This window comes from Peromyscus leucopus, chromosome 3, assembly GCF_004664715.2.
Source record: "Peromyscus leucopus breed LL Stock chromosome 3, UCI_PerLeu_2.1, whole genome shotgun sequence".
Lineage (NCBI taxonomy): Eukaryota > Metazoa > Chordata > Mammalia > Rodentia > Cricetidae > Peromyscus > Peromyscus leucopus.
In genome coordinates, this window is record NC_051065.1 from 115,893,240 (window position 1) to 115,910,073 (window position 16,834).

The 16,834-nt window shown below is 45.5% G+C and overlaps 1 protein-coding gene across 1 annotated transcript; it reads right to left on the reverse strand.

Moving 5' to 3' along the window:
• Window positions 1–1,263: 1,263 nt before the first annotated feature.
• Window positions 1,264–15,970, reverse strand: Prok2 (prokineticin 2). The gene is made up of 3 exons (XM_028872738.2): window positions 15,736–15,970; window positions 12,305–12,430; window positions 1,264–2,588 (listed from the first exon to the last, which is right to left on the reverse strand). Exons 1-3 carry the CDS (start codon window positions 15,826–15,828, stop codon window positions 2,484–2,486), a joined length of 324 nt encoding a protein of 107 aa, XP_028728571.1. The 5' UTR covers window positions 15,829–15,970; the 3' UTR covers window positions 1,264–2,483.
• Window positions 15,971–16,834: the final 864 nt, after the last annotated feature.

Sequence of the window (16,834 nt, forward strand, 5' to 3'; positions counted from 1 at the left end):
TGTAGAGTTTCAGGACATCCCAGACATTGTGAAGGGCCATCCTGGGGGTTGAAAACGCAGTTACCAGGGTATACACCTAACACGTGTCTCATGAAACCATCCTCAACAACTGCTGAGGGCTGGTGTGATAGTCTAGCCCATTAAAGCATTTGCCATGAAAACTTCACCTCTGGTGTTTGCTCCCCAGAGCCTATGCAAAAAGATGGAAGGAGAGAATCAACATACACAATTGTCTCTGACCTCCACAGGTGTGCCTTGGCACACTCCCCTTTCCCCCTCCCCTTCCTCATACACACACACACACACACACACACACACACACATTAGCAATACTTAGAGAACATTTACCTTCTGAGAAATGAGATGACAAGGTTTGTGAGACAGTGATTGGAAAGGTGTTGGTTTTGATGGCAATTAACAAAATAATCTCCAAGTAGTGTGTGACTCTAGACACAATGAAAGTAACAAGCAAAGAGAGGGAGAGCAGACAGCAAGGCTCTGGGCAGCAGGTGCTAATGAGGACCCAACTCAGCTGTTTACTTTCTTTACATTTTGGTCCTCTGGGTTGGGCACCTGAGACGCCATCTGTCTCTTTAGGTATGAGCCTTTTGAACTGGATTGATAAATGTAAGAGCAAGATTGTATAAAGGGTAGTCTCAGCTTTTAACTGGTGAAAATCAAAATTACATTTTGCCACTTACTGGAAAATGTCTTGAACGCTATGTGAAAATAACGTTAGCCAAATTGCTGACATGCCCATTTCTTTCCCACAATTCCCCTTGTTCAAGTGATTTTTATTTTGCTTTCAATCGACTTGCTAAGGATGTTTCCTTCAGTGGAAAGTGAATGGAAAACACTTCTCTTAGAAGCTATGGTGACTAGTACACCCAGATCCCACACAATTGTGCCACATGTTAGCCTGAGGGATAAATTATATCCAACGTACCTGTGTAAGCCCTAGCTGAGCCAATCACCACGGAATGGACAACCGCTATCTACTTCGGGGGAACAGGTGGTGGGTGGGCGTGGGCAAATGTGTAGTCAGTTAAACTTAAGGTTTCAGATGTTGTTTATTTGTGATGCAGTATGGACTGACAACATTTAGGGAGTTGTTCAAGGCCAGAACACACTGGCACTGCTGTGCAGTGAGAGCCTAGCCCATGCATCATGCACACTCCATCAGGTTTTGCAGGGCAAACCTGCAGGGCCATCCTGGCTAACAGTCACTTCTGGGTGTCACTTTTTCCTCCACTCTCCAAAGCCTTTTTGATGGGTACACATGGTTTATTTATTCATTTTTGTGCTGCCCTGAAATTCACACAAACACAACTCTCCCGAATGAAATGAAAATCCACGCAGTGTTAGGGTGAGTTCACCAGCTCTGGGGTATCTGCCCACTTTAGGACGAGGGCTATATAGAAATCTACTTGTAATAAAAACTGTTGACAACCGTCACAAAAATAAGGATATAATATCAAAATAAATCAAAGGATATACAGTATTGTCATTATTCTGATACAGAATTTTTTACATAGAAATATTGATACCAGTACAAATGGCAAGATATCAGGAAATCCATTACAATAGACCTTTGGGTTACAAATAAAAGTTTAAATTATAACTTAACACCGATTTTTAAATGATGACTCCTGTCGAACCAGATGAAAACAAATACTTCCTCCTCAAGTGGCATTCTTTAGAATGTCTCCAACAAGAAGATTAAAAATAAAAAAGAGCTTCAAGTAAAAAAATGAAAAAAGAAACGTAATATTCCATTGGGGAGAAAACGCCTTTCACTCAAACAAACCTAGAAAAATGGACCACATTCCTTCAGTGTCCATTAGCTTTGTCTTACCACCAGTTAAACAGTACAACTGAAAGCCGCCGGGCTAGATGGGTACAGGAAAGTTCCAGAAGCACTCCCAATTTCCACTCCCAATGAGCTGTCTAGAGTGTCTGGCTCAAATGCATCTTCTTGACACCAAATAAGTCTAGAGCTAGCTGTTTGAGCCTCCGCAGTGGCTCTGCCAGTAGGCTAGGGTTGTAGAGACCCCACTTCAAAATACTAGGCTAAAGTGAGGACCATGGGAGTCTTTGAAGAGGGAGGGAGTGTCTGTGCACAGGGCAGGATGGGCAGACGGTTTGCAAAGGACCCAAAAAAAAAGTTTCTGCAGCAAAATACCTACTCTTATTCTCCTATTTGTGAAAGTGGTTGTTATTGGCATTCAAAAAATGTCAAGCCAAAACATAAACAGGGAAATGAGAAGCCATTCCAGAATGCTTTGCCCTTTATAAGTCTATCCAAAAATCAAAACTCTCCTTCAAACAGAAAAAAAAAGTCACTTCAAAATGTTACTTGGAGAGTTGAGGAAGCGAGAGCATTTCTTCCTGGCATGTTTTTTGTGTGACGACGCAATCACAAGCGACACTTGACAGACATTGTGCAGCGGAGGGTCACACTTCAAGTTCCTACTTCAAAGGGATCACTTCCGGGCCAAACAAATAAACCGGTTGAAAGAAGTCCGTAAACACGCCAAGCCTGGCAGGCAAGGACAAGTGTGATGCATTCTCCGCCCCCAAAATGGAACCTAAAAGAGAAAAGGGGACCAAGTCAGAAAAGTTTGATTTTTCAATTTACCTTTTCATTTATTTAGTGATATATATATATATTTAAATTCAGTAACATGCTTGCTGAAGATAAGCTTGCTGTTTCAACTAGGCTGGCAGGCCAGTCAGGTCCTGAGGTACATCCATCTCTACCCGCCCCCCACCGCCCCAGTGTTGGGGTCACAGGCACTGAGTACCCACCATACTTGGCTTTTTATGTGCACACTGGGATTTGATCTAGGATCTTTGCGATTGCAGAACAAGCACTCTTACCAACTGAGACATCTGCCCATCACTCTGACAAAAATAAAAATAAAAACAAATGAAGCCTTTCTGTGGATCCTTGGATCCTAATCTGTGTTACAAATGCACAATAGGCAACACACAGAGGTCTTTACATACACATCGTATTTCCCGTCCCTGCCATCAGCATGTGAAGATTTCAAGTACAGACTCACACCTGTTTTGCACATGAGAGATGGAAGTGCAGAGATGAGCAAACAGCCCAAGTTCCCACATCTGGAGCTGAAGACTTGGTTATAGATGGACCAGAAATACCAAGTCTTTTTGCCTTCTGCATGTTTTCACTTTGGTGGTGGTGGTGGTGGTGGTGGTGGTGGTGGTGGTGTGTGTGTTGTGTGTTGTGCATACACACATGTTCATGGAAATTTATGCAGGGTCCATGTGGAGGGCTGAGGTGGATGTTGAATGCCTTCCTTTTTCAATCTCTTTTCCATTTTGAGACAGGGTCTCTTAATAAAACTGGAGCTGGCCAATTCCAATAGGCTGGCTGGCCACTGAGCCCCAGGATCCACTGAGCCCTAGGATCCACTTGCCTTTTCCTCCTCAGTGCTGGGATTTCAGAAGCTCAGCGCTGCCCTTGGCTTTTGTACTGAGGTTTTGGGGGCTAGAACTCAGGTCTTCATGCTTTTGTGGCAAGCATGGTACTGAATGGGCCATCTCTCTAGCCCTCTGTTTTGTTCTTGTTTTAAAGTGTCTTGCTATGTACATTCCACAAGGAAAGGCAAACCTAGGCATGACCACATGGATCCAATGCACAAGAATGAATCCATAGCCAGTCAGGAATATGGAAATTCACACATTTACACACAGTCGCCAAAGTTAAATCACTGAGGATGTCTAGAGCGAAATCAATTTGAAGAACTACTGCACCCAGAGGCTCTCAGCTTGACTCGGAAGGCCTGCTTCATGCCCAAAGCCACTCCACAATCCCTGTACAAGCCACCAGTGGCACTGGATTGAGGCAGGTCAACTGACAGCTAGCACTCACAATATGTATGCTTTCCAAAGTTCTAGAACAAGGAGAGACAGGAAAACCGCTCGACCCCATAGGTCTTAAGCTCAGTTAACACCCTGGTCTGGTTGGGTGGTTCAGTCCTGTAACAGCAGCACTCAGGATGCTGAAAAGGAGAATCACGAATGGGAGAATAGCCTGGGGGAAGACCCTGGAGAGAGAGACAGAGACAGAATGTGAACCCTGTTTCCAACTCAAATGTTTTATTAGCTGTCCTTCTATGTATTTCTGGTCTATCCTATCAAAAGAAGCTACCCCATACCAGTTACCCAGATGTTTTCCAAATATATTTCTTTATGGATTTAAAAAAAAAAAAGGCAAAAGGCTGTCTTTAGACAGTGGCAGAACCATTCAACCTTACTCCTGGGTTGACTTGAGTGGGCGAGAGGGTGCTCATGTACAGAGTAAAAACCAGGAGTCCTGGGTGTATCCCTCGGCTCTCTCTCTCTCAGTCTTCTTACTTCCCTTTTCTTTTTTCTTCTCTTTGCCCTTCTTCTTTCCTGCCTCCCATTTGCAACATGGCTCTGGATGGGTCAGGGAGATGATTGACGTCAATAAATACGAAGGGAAGCGACAGAGGGCAGGACTTGTGGTGTGGTCGCCAGGCAGAGCAGGGCACACAGCCAGGCTCCCATGGTGCCTTTTGCCTTTTGGATGAATGGTTATTTCCAAGGGACTAAACATGGCATCTATACACAGCCACAACCCATTGCTGGTAGGGCTTGGGCAGATGGTGTGCTCAGAATGGTTCTGCCACTGTGGGAGTCAAGGCTGCTGGGATAAGGCAAAGGTGCGGGGGGGGGGGGGGGGGGGGGGGGGGGGGGGGGGGGGGGGAAGGGGGGTGACGGGCGGGGGGATGTGGCTACCACTCAGGACACATCCAACAGCTGAGTATAGCTGGGCCAGCTTAGACAATGACAACCAGGCAGTGTGGGATGTGACCACCAGAGATCTTTGCAATCCATTCTGACTCTGAGTTTTTGCAAGACTTCTCCAAGCCAAGCCTTAGCGTCCGATATGGACCAGTGGCTCTCAATTACCAGGGATGATTCTGTACACACAGCAATACTCAGCCAGTTGTATCTGTCACAGCTGGGATTAGTGTGTGTGTGTGTGTGTGTGTGTGTGTGTGTGTGTGTGTGTGTGTGTGTATAGGTGCTAGAAATATTACTACACTTCTAAATATCCAAGATGGCCCTCTCAGTAAACAGTAAGCTAGCTCAAAATGTGCATGGTACCGAAGCTAATAACTAGCAGCCAGCAGCAATACTCAAGGCATTGTGCTTGTCCCTGGCCTTGTAAAATAATCTTCCCATCAAAGGGTTATGCACAGGATCCAGCAAGCGGGTTTCAAGTTGATATGCTACCTACTGTCTCCAGCCCCTATTCTAGGTATTGAAGGATACAACAGTGAACCAGAAGGAAAGGCCCTTTGCATGAACAGCAATCCAGACCCGCCCCTATGAACTTGAGGCCCCCTCATCCTGGTGCTTGCCTTTTCTCATGCAAACCAAGACCCATTCTGCATCTCTCCTTCCAAGCATCATTTTCAAGCAGTCCAAGCTCACAGCACTTTTCTTTCTCCCTTTCCTTTTGGAAGTCCCTAGTGGCAAACAGCATGAGTCCTGAAATCATCCATTCGGCAGACTCTTGCCTGCTTCTCCCTGGGCCCATTCACTTCTAGGTTCAGAAGCCTCAGGAAATAGAGCAAACGGGTATCCCTGGAGTGAAGAAATGTTTACATCGATCCACATTCTAGCTATTAGTCCCAAACTTGGTAGCTTGCTTTAGCATCCATGGAGGACCAACTTCTTACAGCCTACAATTCCAAACAGCAAATTCTTAACTCACCAAGACAGAAAGAGCATGGTTCTAACTTGCTTGTGGTACTTTTAAAGGGAAAACTGAAGCATAGACCTGTAAAATCCTGCCCCTAGGGGACTGGGGGCAGGGGGATGGTGAGTTCAAGGCCAGCTTGGACCACGTAATGAGACCCTATTTCAAAGTGAAAAGAAAACGTGGGGCTGAGTATATAGCTCAGTGGCAGAGTGCTTACCTAAGGGGTGAGGTCCTGCCTTCAGTCTCCAGTTACAGTAACTAACACACACACACACACACACACACACACACACACACACACACACACACGGAAAGAAGGGAGGGAGGGAGGGACATGGCTCCGTAGTGAATGGAACTGCTTTCTATCCTGACTGCATGATTGCCTGTTACTGAGTGTCCTCCAGTTTCTCGAGATGCCACCATCTGGAGAAACCAGGTACAGGGTGAAGACTGAGAGCCCTGAGTGAAACTGCAGTATGTTTCTGTCCCGGGACACTGCCAACCGAGCCTGCAGCCACGGCTCAGATGCTGCTCCAAGAGGTGACTGCACCAGTGACTCCTGAGGGCCACAGGAGGAAGAATTGAGGAAATCACGGTTCTCTCCAACCATCCAACTGTTAAGTCACATTAGTTACCTTTTAGTCCTACTCCAACTGTTCAACATTAGCAAATACACTTACGGTCTTCGACAAGAGCACATCCTTAAGTTATGTTGACAGGCTTCTGTCATACCCTGGCTTCCAAACAGGAATCCCTAATAAAGTTTGACATCTTCAAAAACTTTTTTAGCAAGACTCAAATTGTATTTTTTTTTCTTTCAGAAAAGGGTAATGCACAGGCCAAGTTTTAAAGTGAAATTTAAAAAATTGTAGCTGGGTGTGGTGATGCACACCTGTACTATAATCTCAATATTCAGGAGGTAGGAGGCTATAAATTCTACATAGTGAGAGACCATTGAGAAATGAAAGAGAAATAAAGACAGAAATGGAAAGAGAGGGAGAAGGAGAGAAAAGAAAAAGGAAAGGAAGAACATTTCGTTAAAATGTGTACATAAAAGTGGGTGGGGGCGGGGAAATGGCTCAGTCAATTAAGTGCTTGTGTAAGGACCTGAGTTCTCACCCCAGCATCCACATGAAAGCCAGGCACAGTGTGTGTCTGTAACCCCAGCGCTGAACCGCTGGAGACAGCTGCATGATTGACAAACACCTGCCAGCCAGCCCAGCTCGACCCTGAGCTCCAGGTTCATTGACAGCCCCATCTCAAACAATGAGGCGCAAATTTAATGAGGAAGACAGCAATATTGACCCCGTCCTCAATATGCGTGCGCTCACACACACCTACGCAAACATATAACAGAGACACACATACAGAGCAGACTGGAGCTGGGCGTGCGGCTCAGTGGGAAAGCACTTGCCTAGCATGGACAAGGCTCTGTGTTTAGTTCCAGTACAAGGAAACCAGAGGGTGGAACAAACTTAAAAGATGAGATCAGAACAGCTCTTTAAATTAATAAATAAAAAACATATAGTAAAACAGTAAAAAATAAAAAAATCAAGTATTAAGTATATTCATCAAATCAAATAGGAAACCTGGCATAAAAATCCTCCTGTTTAGTACTCTTGTTTTTCAAATTATGAAGTCCACAATCTAGTGAAAACCACAATGTTTAGTTTACTAGAAATTGAAATAGTGTGTTTTTAAAACAGTGTTTTCTAAAGACATGATTTCATGAGTCACTCAAAGCGTTAAAAATGACACCAGTTAAAACCATTGTTTCCTATAAAATGTACTTTCTCCAGGTAAAGCAGTGTTTTGAGCTCTTTGCTTCCTTGTTTATTTTGCTTTGGGTGGTGCTTGTGATTGAACTCAGGTCCTTGGTTACATGAGGAACTTGCTCTAACCCTCAGCTACTGCCCTAGGGACTCACTCCCTAATTTAGGCGGACCTTGAACCTGGGATCTACCTGCCTCGGGGCCCCAAGTGCTGAGATTATAGCCATGTGCAATCAAGTCCCACTGTTTTATTCCACTTTGAATTATCAAATATAAAATAAAAACCTCTGAACTTTTAAAATGATAGTCTAACACCAACTGTAAGTCTACAAGTCAATGGATGTACTTGAGATAAAGAAGGGACTTGACCTCAGAACTGCCGGTCTCCACCTATGGCTCCGGCTTCATCTCAAATATCGCCCTTTTCATTCAAGAGTCAGATCTGGGGGCTACTGACTATGCCAACAAGAAGTAAGAGAAAGAATTGTTCCATAAAGGATCTATATTTTTACAAATTACTAAGAAACCATCACTGAATTTGAGTAGAAATGAAAAACTGTACTATAATGTTCATCAGGGCATATTTATAGAAACATTTTTCTTTACTTATCTTGGGGACAACATAGCCAAGAACATTCTAGAAGAACTACATTTTTCTAGACTACATTAACTGAATCTTCACCAAGATTACCAACTTCAGCACCGACCCTGAAAATATCTCATCAAAATGACCTTTCAAATTTTCCAGGATAGGAGAAAAGCATATAGAATGTCATAAAAATTGAGTTCTAGAAATACATTTCATGGTGACATCTCCATGGGGCAAGGTGAACCTGACATGAATCTTGTCTTGAGCAATTCTGTCGGTTTACCACTTGGCTTCACTATAAAACCATGGTTACTTCTAGGTTTCTTTATTTGCCCTGCCATCAAGAGGAATGGCAGGGGCACCAGCAGGGGTGTGGGAGAAGGTGGTCTCACTTGCATTCAGAATTAGCATTACAGCAAGCAGGAACTTCAAGTTAATCATGGAAACAAAGCTCGGTTGCTTTTTAAATATCAAAAATAGCAAGAAAGTCCCTGCCCCAGCCCCGCCCCTCCCTGCCCTGCCCACTGGAGCACGCAGCTAGCCTCTTTCTAATTTTAGCTTTTGCCTATATTGGGGTCTTGTGGGGAAGAACCTTGGCGGAAGATTAGCCTTGGAGATTATTATAAGAATGAGAGAATTCATGCCTCCGATCAATCAAAATCCAGGACTGAGACCTCCCAAGACACACTTTCAAGAGGAAGCCACTAAGGAGCCTGTCACATGATGTCGCAAAAGATACCCATCCCAGCAGATGAACCATTCTCAACAGAAATACAAGATTAATGAAAAATCACAGGCAGCCAAGTGAATTAAGGAAGGCCAACACAGGACCTGAAGGAGAACCCACGGGGGTCGAGGAGGAAACAAGATGTTCTAAGGGTCAGATAGAAACATTACTTGGCAGCCTCAGTAGTATTAGATCAAGCAGAAGAAAAAAGACAAAGCTTGAAGACACATCATTTGGATTGTTTCAGAAAGAAAGAACAAAATATATATGTGTGTGTGTGTGGGTGAGAGAGAGAGAGAGAGAGAGAGAAGGAGGGAGGGAGGAGGGAGGGAAAGAAGAAGGGAGGGAGGGAGGAAGAGGAAGAGAGAGAGGGTGAGGGAGGAAGAGAAAGAGAATATGCAACAAATCTGGGATACTCTTAAAAACTCAAATATTTAGATCATTGGCACACATGAGGAAGAAGAGTTACAGGTTGGGGGCATGGAAAAACCTCCTCAGAAAAATAACAGCAGAAAGTACCCCAAATTTTGAGAGAGACATAGACATCCAGGTACAAGACACATTTAGGACCTTAAACACACATAACCACAGAAGTATGTCACCATGACATAGCATAGCTAAGCTGTTAAAAGTATAGGACAAAAAGAATATTAAAATCTGCTAGAAGGAAATGTCAAGTAACATTTAGAGGCAAATACATTAGACAAACAGCAGACTTCTCAGAAGGAATTCTAAATGGCAGGAAGGCATGGGATGATGTATTTCAGGTCCTGAATGAAAATAACTACCAACCAAGATTGTTGTACCCAGCAAGGCTGTCCTTCACAAGGGATAAGTATGTACCTTCTGTGGTAAAAAATAGATTAAGGGAACTCATGGCCACTAAACCAAAATTACAAAAGATGCTTGAGAGAATCCTATACCCAGAAGAGAGAAAATTTAATAAATACCATCATTAAGAACACGAATAAATCCCACTAGAAAAAAGAGATATGCCAATGAGGAGTAAGAAAGAAATACTAAAAATACTAACACACTAAATCGTCAAATTCAAAAGTAGAGAAAACAAGAATTGATGCCCGGAATTATGGGCCAAGTTTCTGCCCAACAAAGCAGACATTCTGTTGACCGACCTTGGCTGTCCTGGTAGACCAGGCTGGCCTGGAACTCAGAGATCCTCCTGCCTCTGCCTCCCAAGTACTGGGATTAAAGGCGTGAGCCACCGTCACCCTGCTAATGCTGTCTTTGAAAAACAAAACAAAACAAATGGAAGGACCTGGGGAGAAGGCTGCGACCATAAGCCTCTTGTCAAGCTAGGCAGGCTCAGATCCTCAGCACTTAGGTAAAACGCCAGGCACCGAGTGAGGAAGGCAGCCAGCATCAATGGCGGACATTTCTAGGCAAACAAAGAAGCATGTGCACATGGCTACACACACGGCGCAAATTACAAACCTGTACTTTTAGTGCTTAACCTGGTGGCCATCTTGTCTCTGCCATTTGGCTTTCAGTTCAGGAAAAAAATGCTCAGATGACCACATCTGAGTTCACTTGGGTAGAGGAATGGAGTAATCCAGGCCACACAGGCCAGAGGGTGTCAGGAAGATGGAAAGGTTGCTGTGTATAGTCTCGCAGGCTGTCTGTGTGTGACCTCACCTGGGCTTAATGTCGTATTGAGTGCACGGCAAATCGAAAAGTGCAGTACAGGTGTGAGATACTGGGTAAGGGTGACATACACAACAGTGTATACAGACTGGATGGCTCATCCCAGCTGACACTGTCAAGACCAAAGGCCACGTTTTATTTTTTTAGGTATGTTCTATAAGTGATTCTCAGAGCAATAAGGCAACAGGAAGCTACTTAGGGACAATGGCTTCAGTGCACAAGACAAGACTCACTAGGTGTAAGGAAGAAACCTGATTCAGTGCCCAAAGCAGCGAAGCCAGCCTCACCTGCTCCTGAGAAGCCTGGTGTTTGGACAGGTGACTAACGGTAACGCCCTCTGTATCTCAGAATGTCCAGGAATAAGAGGTGTGTGTCATGTTTAAAAAACGACAGTGGAATCTTGCACTGTCAGACTACGACAGTGAAATCTTGCACTGTCAGACCACAGGAAGAATAACTCAAATGCAACAGGAAGCATTTCACAAGGCAAGCAACCACAAGAAAGCTGGCCATGAGTGCAGCCTTCAGACAGGCTGCACAGCAACCAGACTCTGGGGTCCCTACACTGAGGTGCCCCTCACCGACAGGCCACTGAAGTTCATCTCCTTATGTTCACTCTGAGTGGGTGAAAATACGGAGTGTTATCTGGGAGAGCTGGAACCACAGGGAAGATGACTGTATCTATCATAGCTTCAAACCCAAAGACATATGGGGGAAAAAGAAAGCAGTAGAACTCTGTTTGATTTGAAATACGCTACATCTTTTGTGAAGGAGTATAGGGTCCTCCTCCAGGAAGTCACCTGCCCTGGACCATTGCCTCTGGATCAAATGTGCCTGATGGGCACAATGAGGAAGAAGAGAGACAGCAGGAAGAGGCTGCCACTTGCCTGACACTACACTGTGTTGATATTCTTTTTTTCCATGTGAAGGACAGTGACACAGTTCTACACACTGTCTGGTCACCTTCCATCTCTCTACCTCCCGATGTAACAGAAATGCACTGGCCCTCCAGTTGGGGGATCTGCAGTTCATAGGAACACAGCCTCTAAGCCATCATGTCTGTCCCTCAGAGGCCTGTGGCCTTGCCTTTCAGGGTCCATAACCTTTCCAAAATTCTTTAGGTTACCGTGCCATTGAGCTGCCCTACAATGGTGTTAGAAAATTAGATGTCACAAATCTCCAAAGTTATGAAAATCATATCTCACAGGTCTAGAATACCAAACTTTAGCTGGGCACTGTGCTACACACCAATAAGCTCTGCACTTTGGGGGAGAAAGTAGAATCAGAAGCTCAAGGCCAACCTAGACTGCACAAGAAGCTGTCTCAAAAACAAACAAACAAACAAACAAAACCCAACAAAATAGAACATTTAAGATACAAGAGTAAGTGAGTTAGTTATTGGCGATTGTCTGAAAATAAAACGCAACAAACAAAACCCACAAAGCTAACTGACTCCTCCCTCAGCTGGTCAAGTATGGAGTCTTTTCAAGAACTCTTTACTTTGATTTTTACAAAGTCTGTTCCAGTAAACTATCTACTTTGCCTGTTTTAAACCTAAGTACATTGACATGTTAGGAATTATGCTGACGGGTTATTTTGAATGTCAGGGGAGCAATGGTACAGAAACAGTGACTGGAATGGAAGGGGAGAGAAAAGAGAAACAGTGTTCTCCCCCGCTCTCCCCGGCTTGTCCTCTGACTTCCAATGTCAAGTGGACTGACTACCCAAGTCTTCCATCATATAGGCCTTGCTCAGCAGGCGGGTATACCAGAAGTCCCAGCGCAGACACTGACTTTCCGAGTCAGGGGGTGGCAGCTGTCTCCCACTTGGCCCATGGGTGTGCAGATCCGTATGCTCTTCACCCAGATACTGACAGCGCAGCACATGCCCCCTCCACACTGGGAGTCCTTGTCGCAAGCCTGGAACGAAATAAACCAACAGATAAATATAGATAGTGGGAAAGGCTCAGGCTGGGGAACTCTAAACTTAGCAGGGAAAGTCCTCTTTAACTATCCAAACGCCCAGCCAGTAAAGTACTTGCCACCCAAGCCCGAGGACACGAGTTCCATCCTCAGAGCCCACAGGTAAAGCCAGCCGTGGTGGCTCGCAATCCCACCTCTGGGAAGATGGAGGCAGGCAGATCCTCGGGGCTTGGTGGCCAACCAGTCTAGCCAAATTAGGACATTCTGAGCCATGTGAGAAACCACGTCTCAAAAAATAAGGAGGATAGCACCTGAGGACAACATCTGTGCTTAATGCCTGCCTTCCACACACATGCCCATACATGTGTGTGTGAACACCTCACCCAGCATGTATCCTATGCTGTGATTTTAATAAAACAGAACCATAAGCTCCATTTGCTTGTACACACCTACAGTCAACATTGATTAGAATGTTTCCACGGACTAAAGAGCTCCTGCATGACGAAATCCAGGATTAAGAAGGAAAGAGGAGGGGGAACAGCACTTTGGCTTTCTTCTGGAGCTTTATGGCTAAAATTGAAGAATGAGTCTAGGCTAGTCCTGTGCTATACATGGCCATTCGGAACTACGCAAATCAAATCACAAGATTTGATGACTACTAGCTGCTGAATGTAGGGGGCCTAGTTTTAAAAAACAGATGGAAATAGTCTCTAAATCGGGCACAAAGTGGTGCAGACCTGTAAAGGCACCGAGGTAACATTTAGAAGCGCTCATTTTCCCTTTCAAACATTTGCCCTGTGCTTTGTGAGACTGCATGCTTCCTGCATGGGCACCCTGATTTTCACCATTTCCTCTTTCAAAATATGAACTGTCCAAGGGTGGGAAGAGACAGACCAAGACTTTTGCCCCTTCCCACTAGTCTTTCATGGGAATGACACACAGAAAGGAATGACTGGCTTCGTAGCAGCAGACGTGTACATGGGAAACTAGCCTCAAAGGTCCAGCAGGTGAGGACAGGCACAGGCCAGCACAGATAGAACCAGCAGCAGTAACTCCTCAAAGTACACCCCCACCCCCCGCCCCGCATTCACAAACTACAAGTCTATACAGCCGAAAAATCAACATGGAGGACTTCCCATGCAGTGCTAGATAAATGAAGCCCACGTTTATTTGCATGAAAATGTATCTTAAGAACTGTAGCTCTTTCTTAGAGCCAACAACAACAAAAAAGGGATGCTTTGTTTTAGCAATGTGTAGCAATCCATTTGTTGTTCAAAATAAGTAGTGGCTTAAAACCACAACTTTAACTTTGGGTGGCTTTTCTTCTTCTTTTGTTATAGGATGAAGTTGAAACATTCCCACCTTTTAATTTTTGTCTGGACACCAGAAATCATGCAAACATGACCATCATAGCCCTGAAATGTTAGGTCTACTCAACAATCTTCTGCAATGTGGTTTTAATACACCTATATGGAGATATCAAGTTCAAAGACTGTGCTTGTGTGTGTGTAGTAAAAACTTAAGGTGGGTGTTTCAACCGGTGTTTTAACAGATGTACAAGACTCTAACTTCTAAGGCCCCAGCAGCTCTTTCTAAGACCATAAAAAAAGCCAGACCAAAATCTTTTAAAATTCAATCAACCACTTAGATGCTTATCACCCTGTATACACTATATCTAGATAAATAACTGACTTTTTCATTTGAATCCAGATGGTTTCTGCCAGGGGAACCTAACTTCACTTCACTGCCGTGTTGCTTTAGAGAAAAAAATTTTCCAATACTCTTTTCATAACATTGAATTAAACAACAACAACAAAAAAAACCCAGAGTCCACATGACTGTACCACCACTTCCCCCGACCCCGAATCCCACCAACATATAAACATGAAATGAGATAAAATTTCATTTCATAACAAAAAGCTGCAGTTGTTGGAAATTTACAGAGAATTGCATAAGTTTATATCTTTTTAATTAGACAGCTGTTTCCTAGTACTCTTTATTCTTCTTAACCCATTGCAGAGCCGTGCAAACAGTGTCCTCCTGTGAATGGAACAAAACCCACTTGCACTGCCCAGGAACCTTGGGGCTTAGAGGATTAGGAAACACTTAGAATGAACCAGCAGGGGAAGGAGGGAAAACCCACCCAATCATGTTTCCATTCGCATGTGTTACAAAGACACTGTAGAGACTTTTGTTCACGCACACCAACTGGCTGTGGTTGAAGCGATGTAAGTGGTTTTAAGAATCTCTGCTCTAATAAGTACCACAAGGCATAAAACCAAATATCTATGGGACATAACTCAATGCTGTCATAGCCCCAGAGCTTTCAGAATGCAATCTGTACCCTAGGAAACACAGAGAACATCAATCTTCATTTATTCAACACGATGACCCTTCTTTTAAGTGACATGTTATTTTATTGCCTGTATGTCATCGTTCCAAACACATCTATATTAAAATCCAATAGCGTACTCTTACATATTACAAATGATTTAAATAAATAGATCCACGGAAAAAATATGCTTGCAACTTTTTTTTTCCTTTAAGGAGTAAAACAACAGCCAACAGCCAAGGTTCTGCTGGGCTATGAAAACAGACTTCTGAAATGTTATGCTGTGAACTCATTCTTTAGATAGACAAAAAGAGTTGAAGAAACGGGCTATTTCTAAACGCGATGGAGATGCACTCTGTGAGTCTAAACAACGTCTAATGACAGCCTGCTCCATCGCCAAGCCCTGGGAGTGAGGTATCAGGAATCAGACTTGACAATTTATGTAAGGAGAACTTCACGATGAAGAAGGGGGGTGGGAATAACATAAAAATAAAAGAGCAGCTGCCCCAGAACCCAGTAAGAAGAGCCCACAGTTGCTTTCCAAAGCTCACACATGGCTACGGCCCAAGGGACTTCACAGGGTAAGCCCACCCGGGAGCTGTGGAATTTGAGGTGTACGTCTTGCTCTTTTGCAATTCAAGGAAGGGCGGTCAGATTTGGGGGTGAGGGTTTCTAGCCCCTGGAAAAGAACTTTCTCAATGGGGAAGAAACTTCTTTGAGCTACTAAATACAACAAACAGCAGACCAAACGCAAGGAGTGCGGGAGGGAGAGGTAAGGAAGGCACTGCTGAGGCAGTTTAATTCCACAGTGCGCCTTACTGTCCCCTGCCTTGGGAGCAAGACACGTCCCCAAGGGCCCAAAGGACGATCCAGGAGAATGTCACACAGGAGACACCCTTCCCGGTGCCTACACACCCTGGGCCTGGTGTCCCGGGGCGATCCCGGAGCGACAGGTGCGCAGGCAGCTTACCCCGGTGATGACCGCGGCATCCCCGGCGGGCGGCGTGAGCAGCAGCGGCAGCAGCAGGAGTAGCAGTAGCGGGGCACAGCGCGGGGCCCCCATGGCGCCCCGGGGACACGGTGGCGGTTGGGGCACGCGATCGGGGACGTTGGGGACGCGTGGCCGGGCTGCTCTGCCGAGCCGCGAGCCTGGCGGCAGTTATAAAGGCGAGCCCCGCGGTGACTCACGCCCGGTAGCACGCGGGGGGCACGGCGCGGGCACACACACCCCGCGCCCCACGCGCACACGCGCACGTGCCCCGCGCCCCCACGCGCACAGGCGCCACGCGGGCAGAGCCCCCCGCGGGGCGCCGCCAGCCCTAGTCAGCCTTCCTGTTGCTTTTGTAGTCTCAGAAACCCTCCTCCTTCGCTGTCCTGCTTTCCAGAGCTCCACGTGCTCAGCCCCCACACTCTCGGAGGCACATCATTTGCTATACAGATGTGCAGAGGGGTGCCCACGACGTGCCGGGCGCGGCGGACACAACTGTCCTGTATTCGTACACATTTGTTCAGCATGTCTACAGCGAGCGCTCCGTGTGTGCCAGGTACTGCCACCGTCTCTGTCCTGCGGTGGCACAACTTAGAGAGGACCCACCACAAACCAAAAAACAAAGGTGTAGTAAAGGGGAAAAACAAAGCACCGCGCACACCCCAACTCCCCATCCCTTGCGAAGTGGAGGGCCTTGGCTGCCCCTCCAGCTGTGGGAGCCTCATTTACTTTTTTGAAATGACTTCCCCTGGTGCCCACATCTGTTCCTGACCCTCTCCGCCCTGATTTCCCTCACGTGCGTTCCCTCCCCTAGGCAGCTTCCAGCCGGCTTCGGGCAGAACAGGATGCTGCCAAGGGGAAAAAGAGAACTCCCAGCATGTTCTGCCAGCCTGAGGCCCTGGGAAGGCAGCTCTCTCCCAGTTCTCTTCTCCAACCCAGGAAACTCTAGGTCTTTGGTTCAGGTCAATAACTAATATGTATCTGCTGGAGTCTAGATACTCCATGAGACAAGAGACAACTATGTCCTCTCTGTGTCCCTCTGTGGTGCCAATAATCCCATCTTACTTGCTTCTACAAGGAT

Coding starts and splice junctions, on each gene's coding strand:
- Prok2 (XM_028872738.2), bottom strand. CDS start 15,828: ATGGGGGCCCCGCGCTGTGCCCCGCTACTGCTACTCCTGCTGCTGCCG. Junction 12,431..15,735: donor ATGCCGCGGTCATCACCGGG/GTAAGCTGCCTG, acceptor ATTTCGTTCCAG/GCTTGCGACAAGGACTCCCA. Junction 2,589..12,304: donor GCCACCCCCTGACTCGGAAA/GTCAGTGTCTGC, acceptor TTTCTCTTTTAG/GTTCCATTTTGGGGGCGGAG.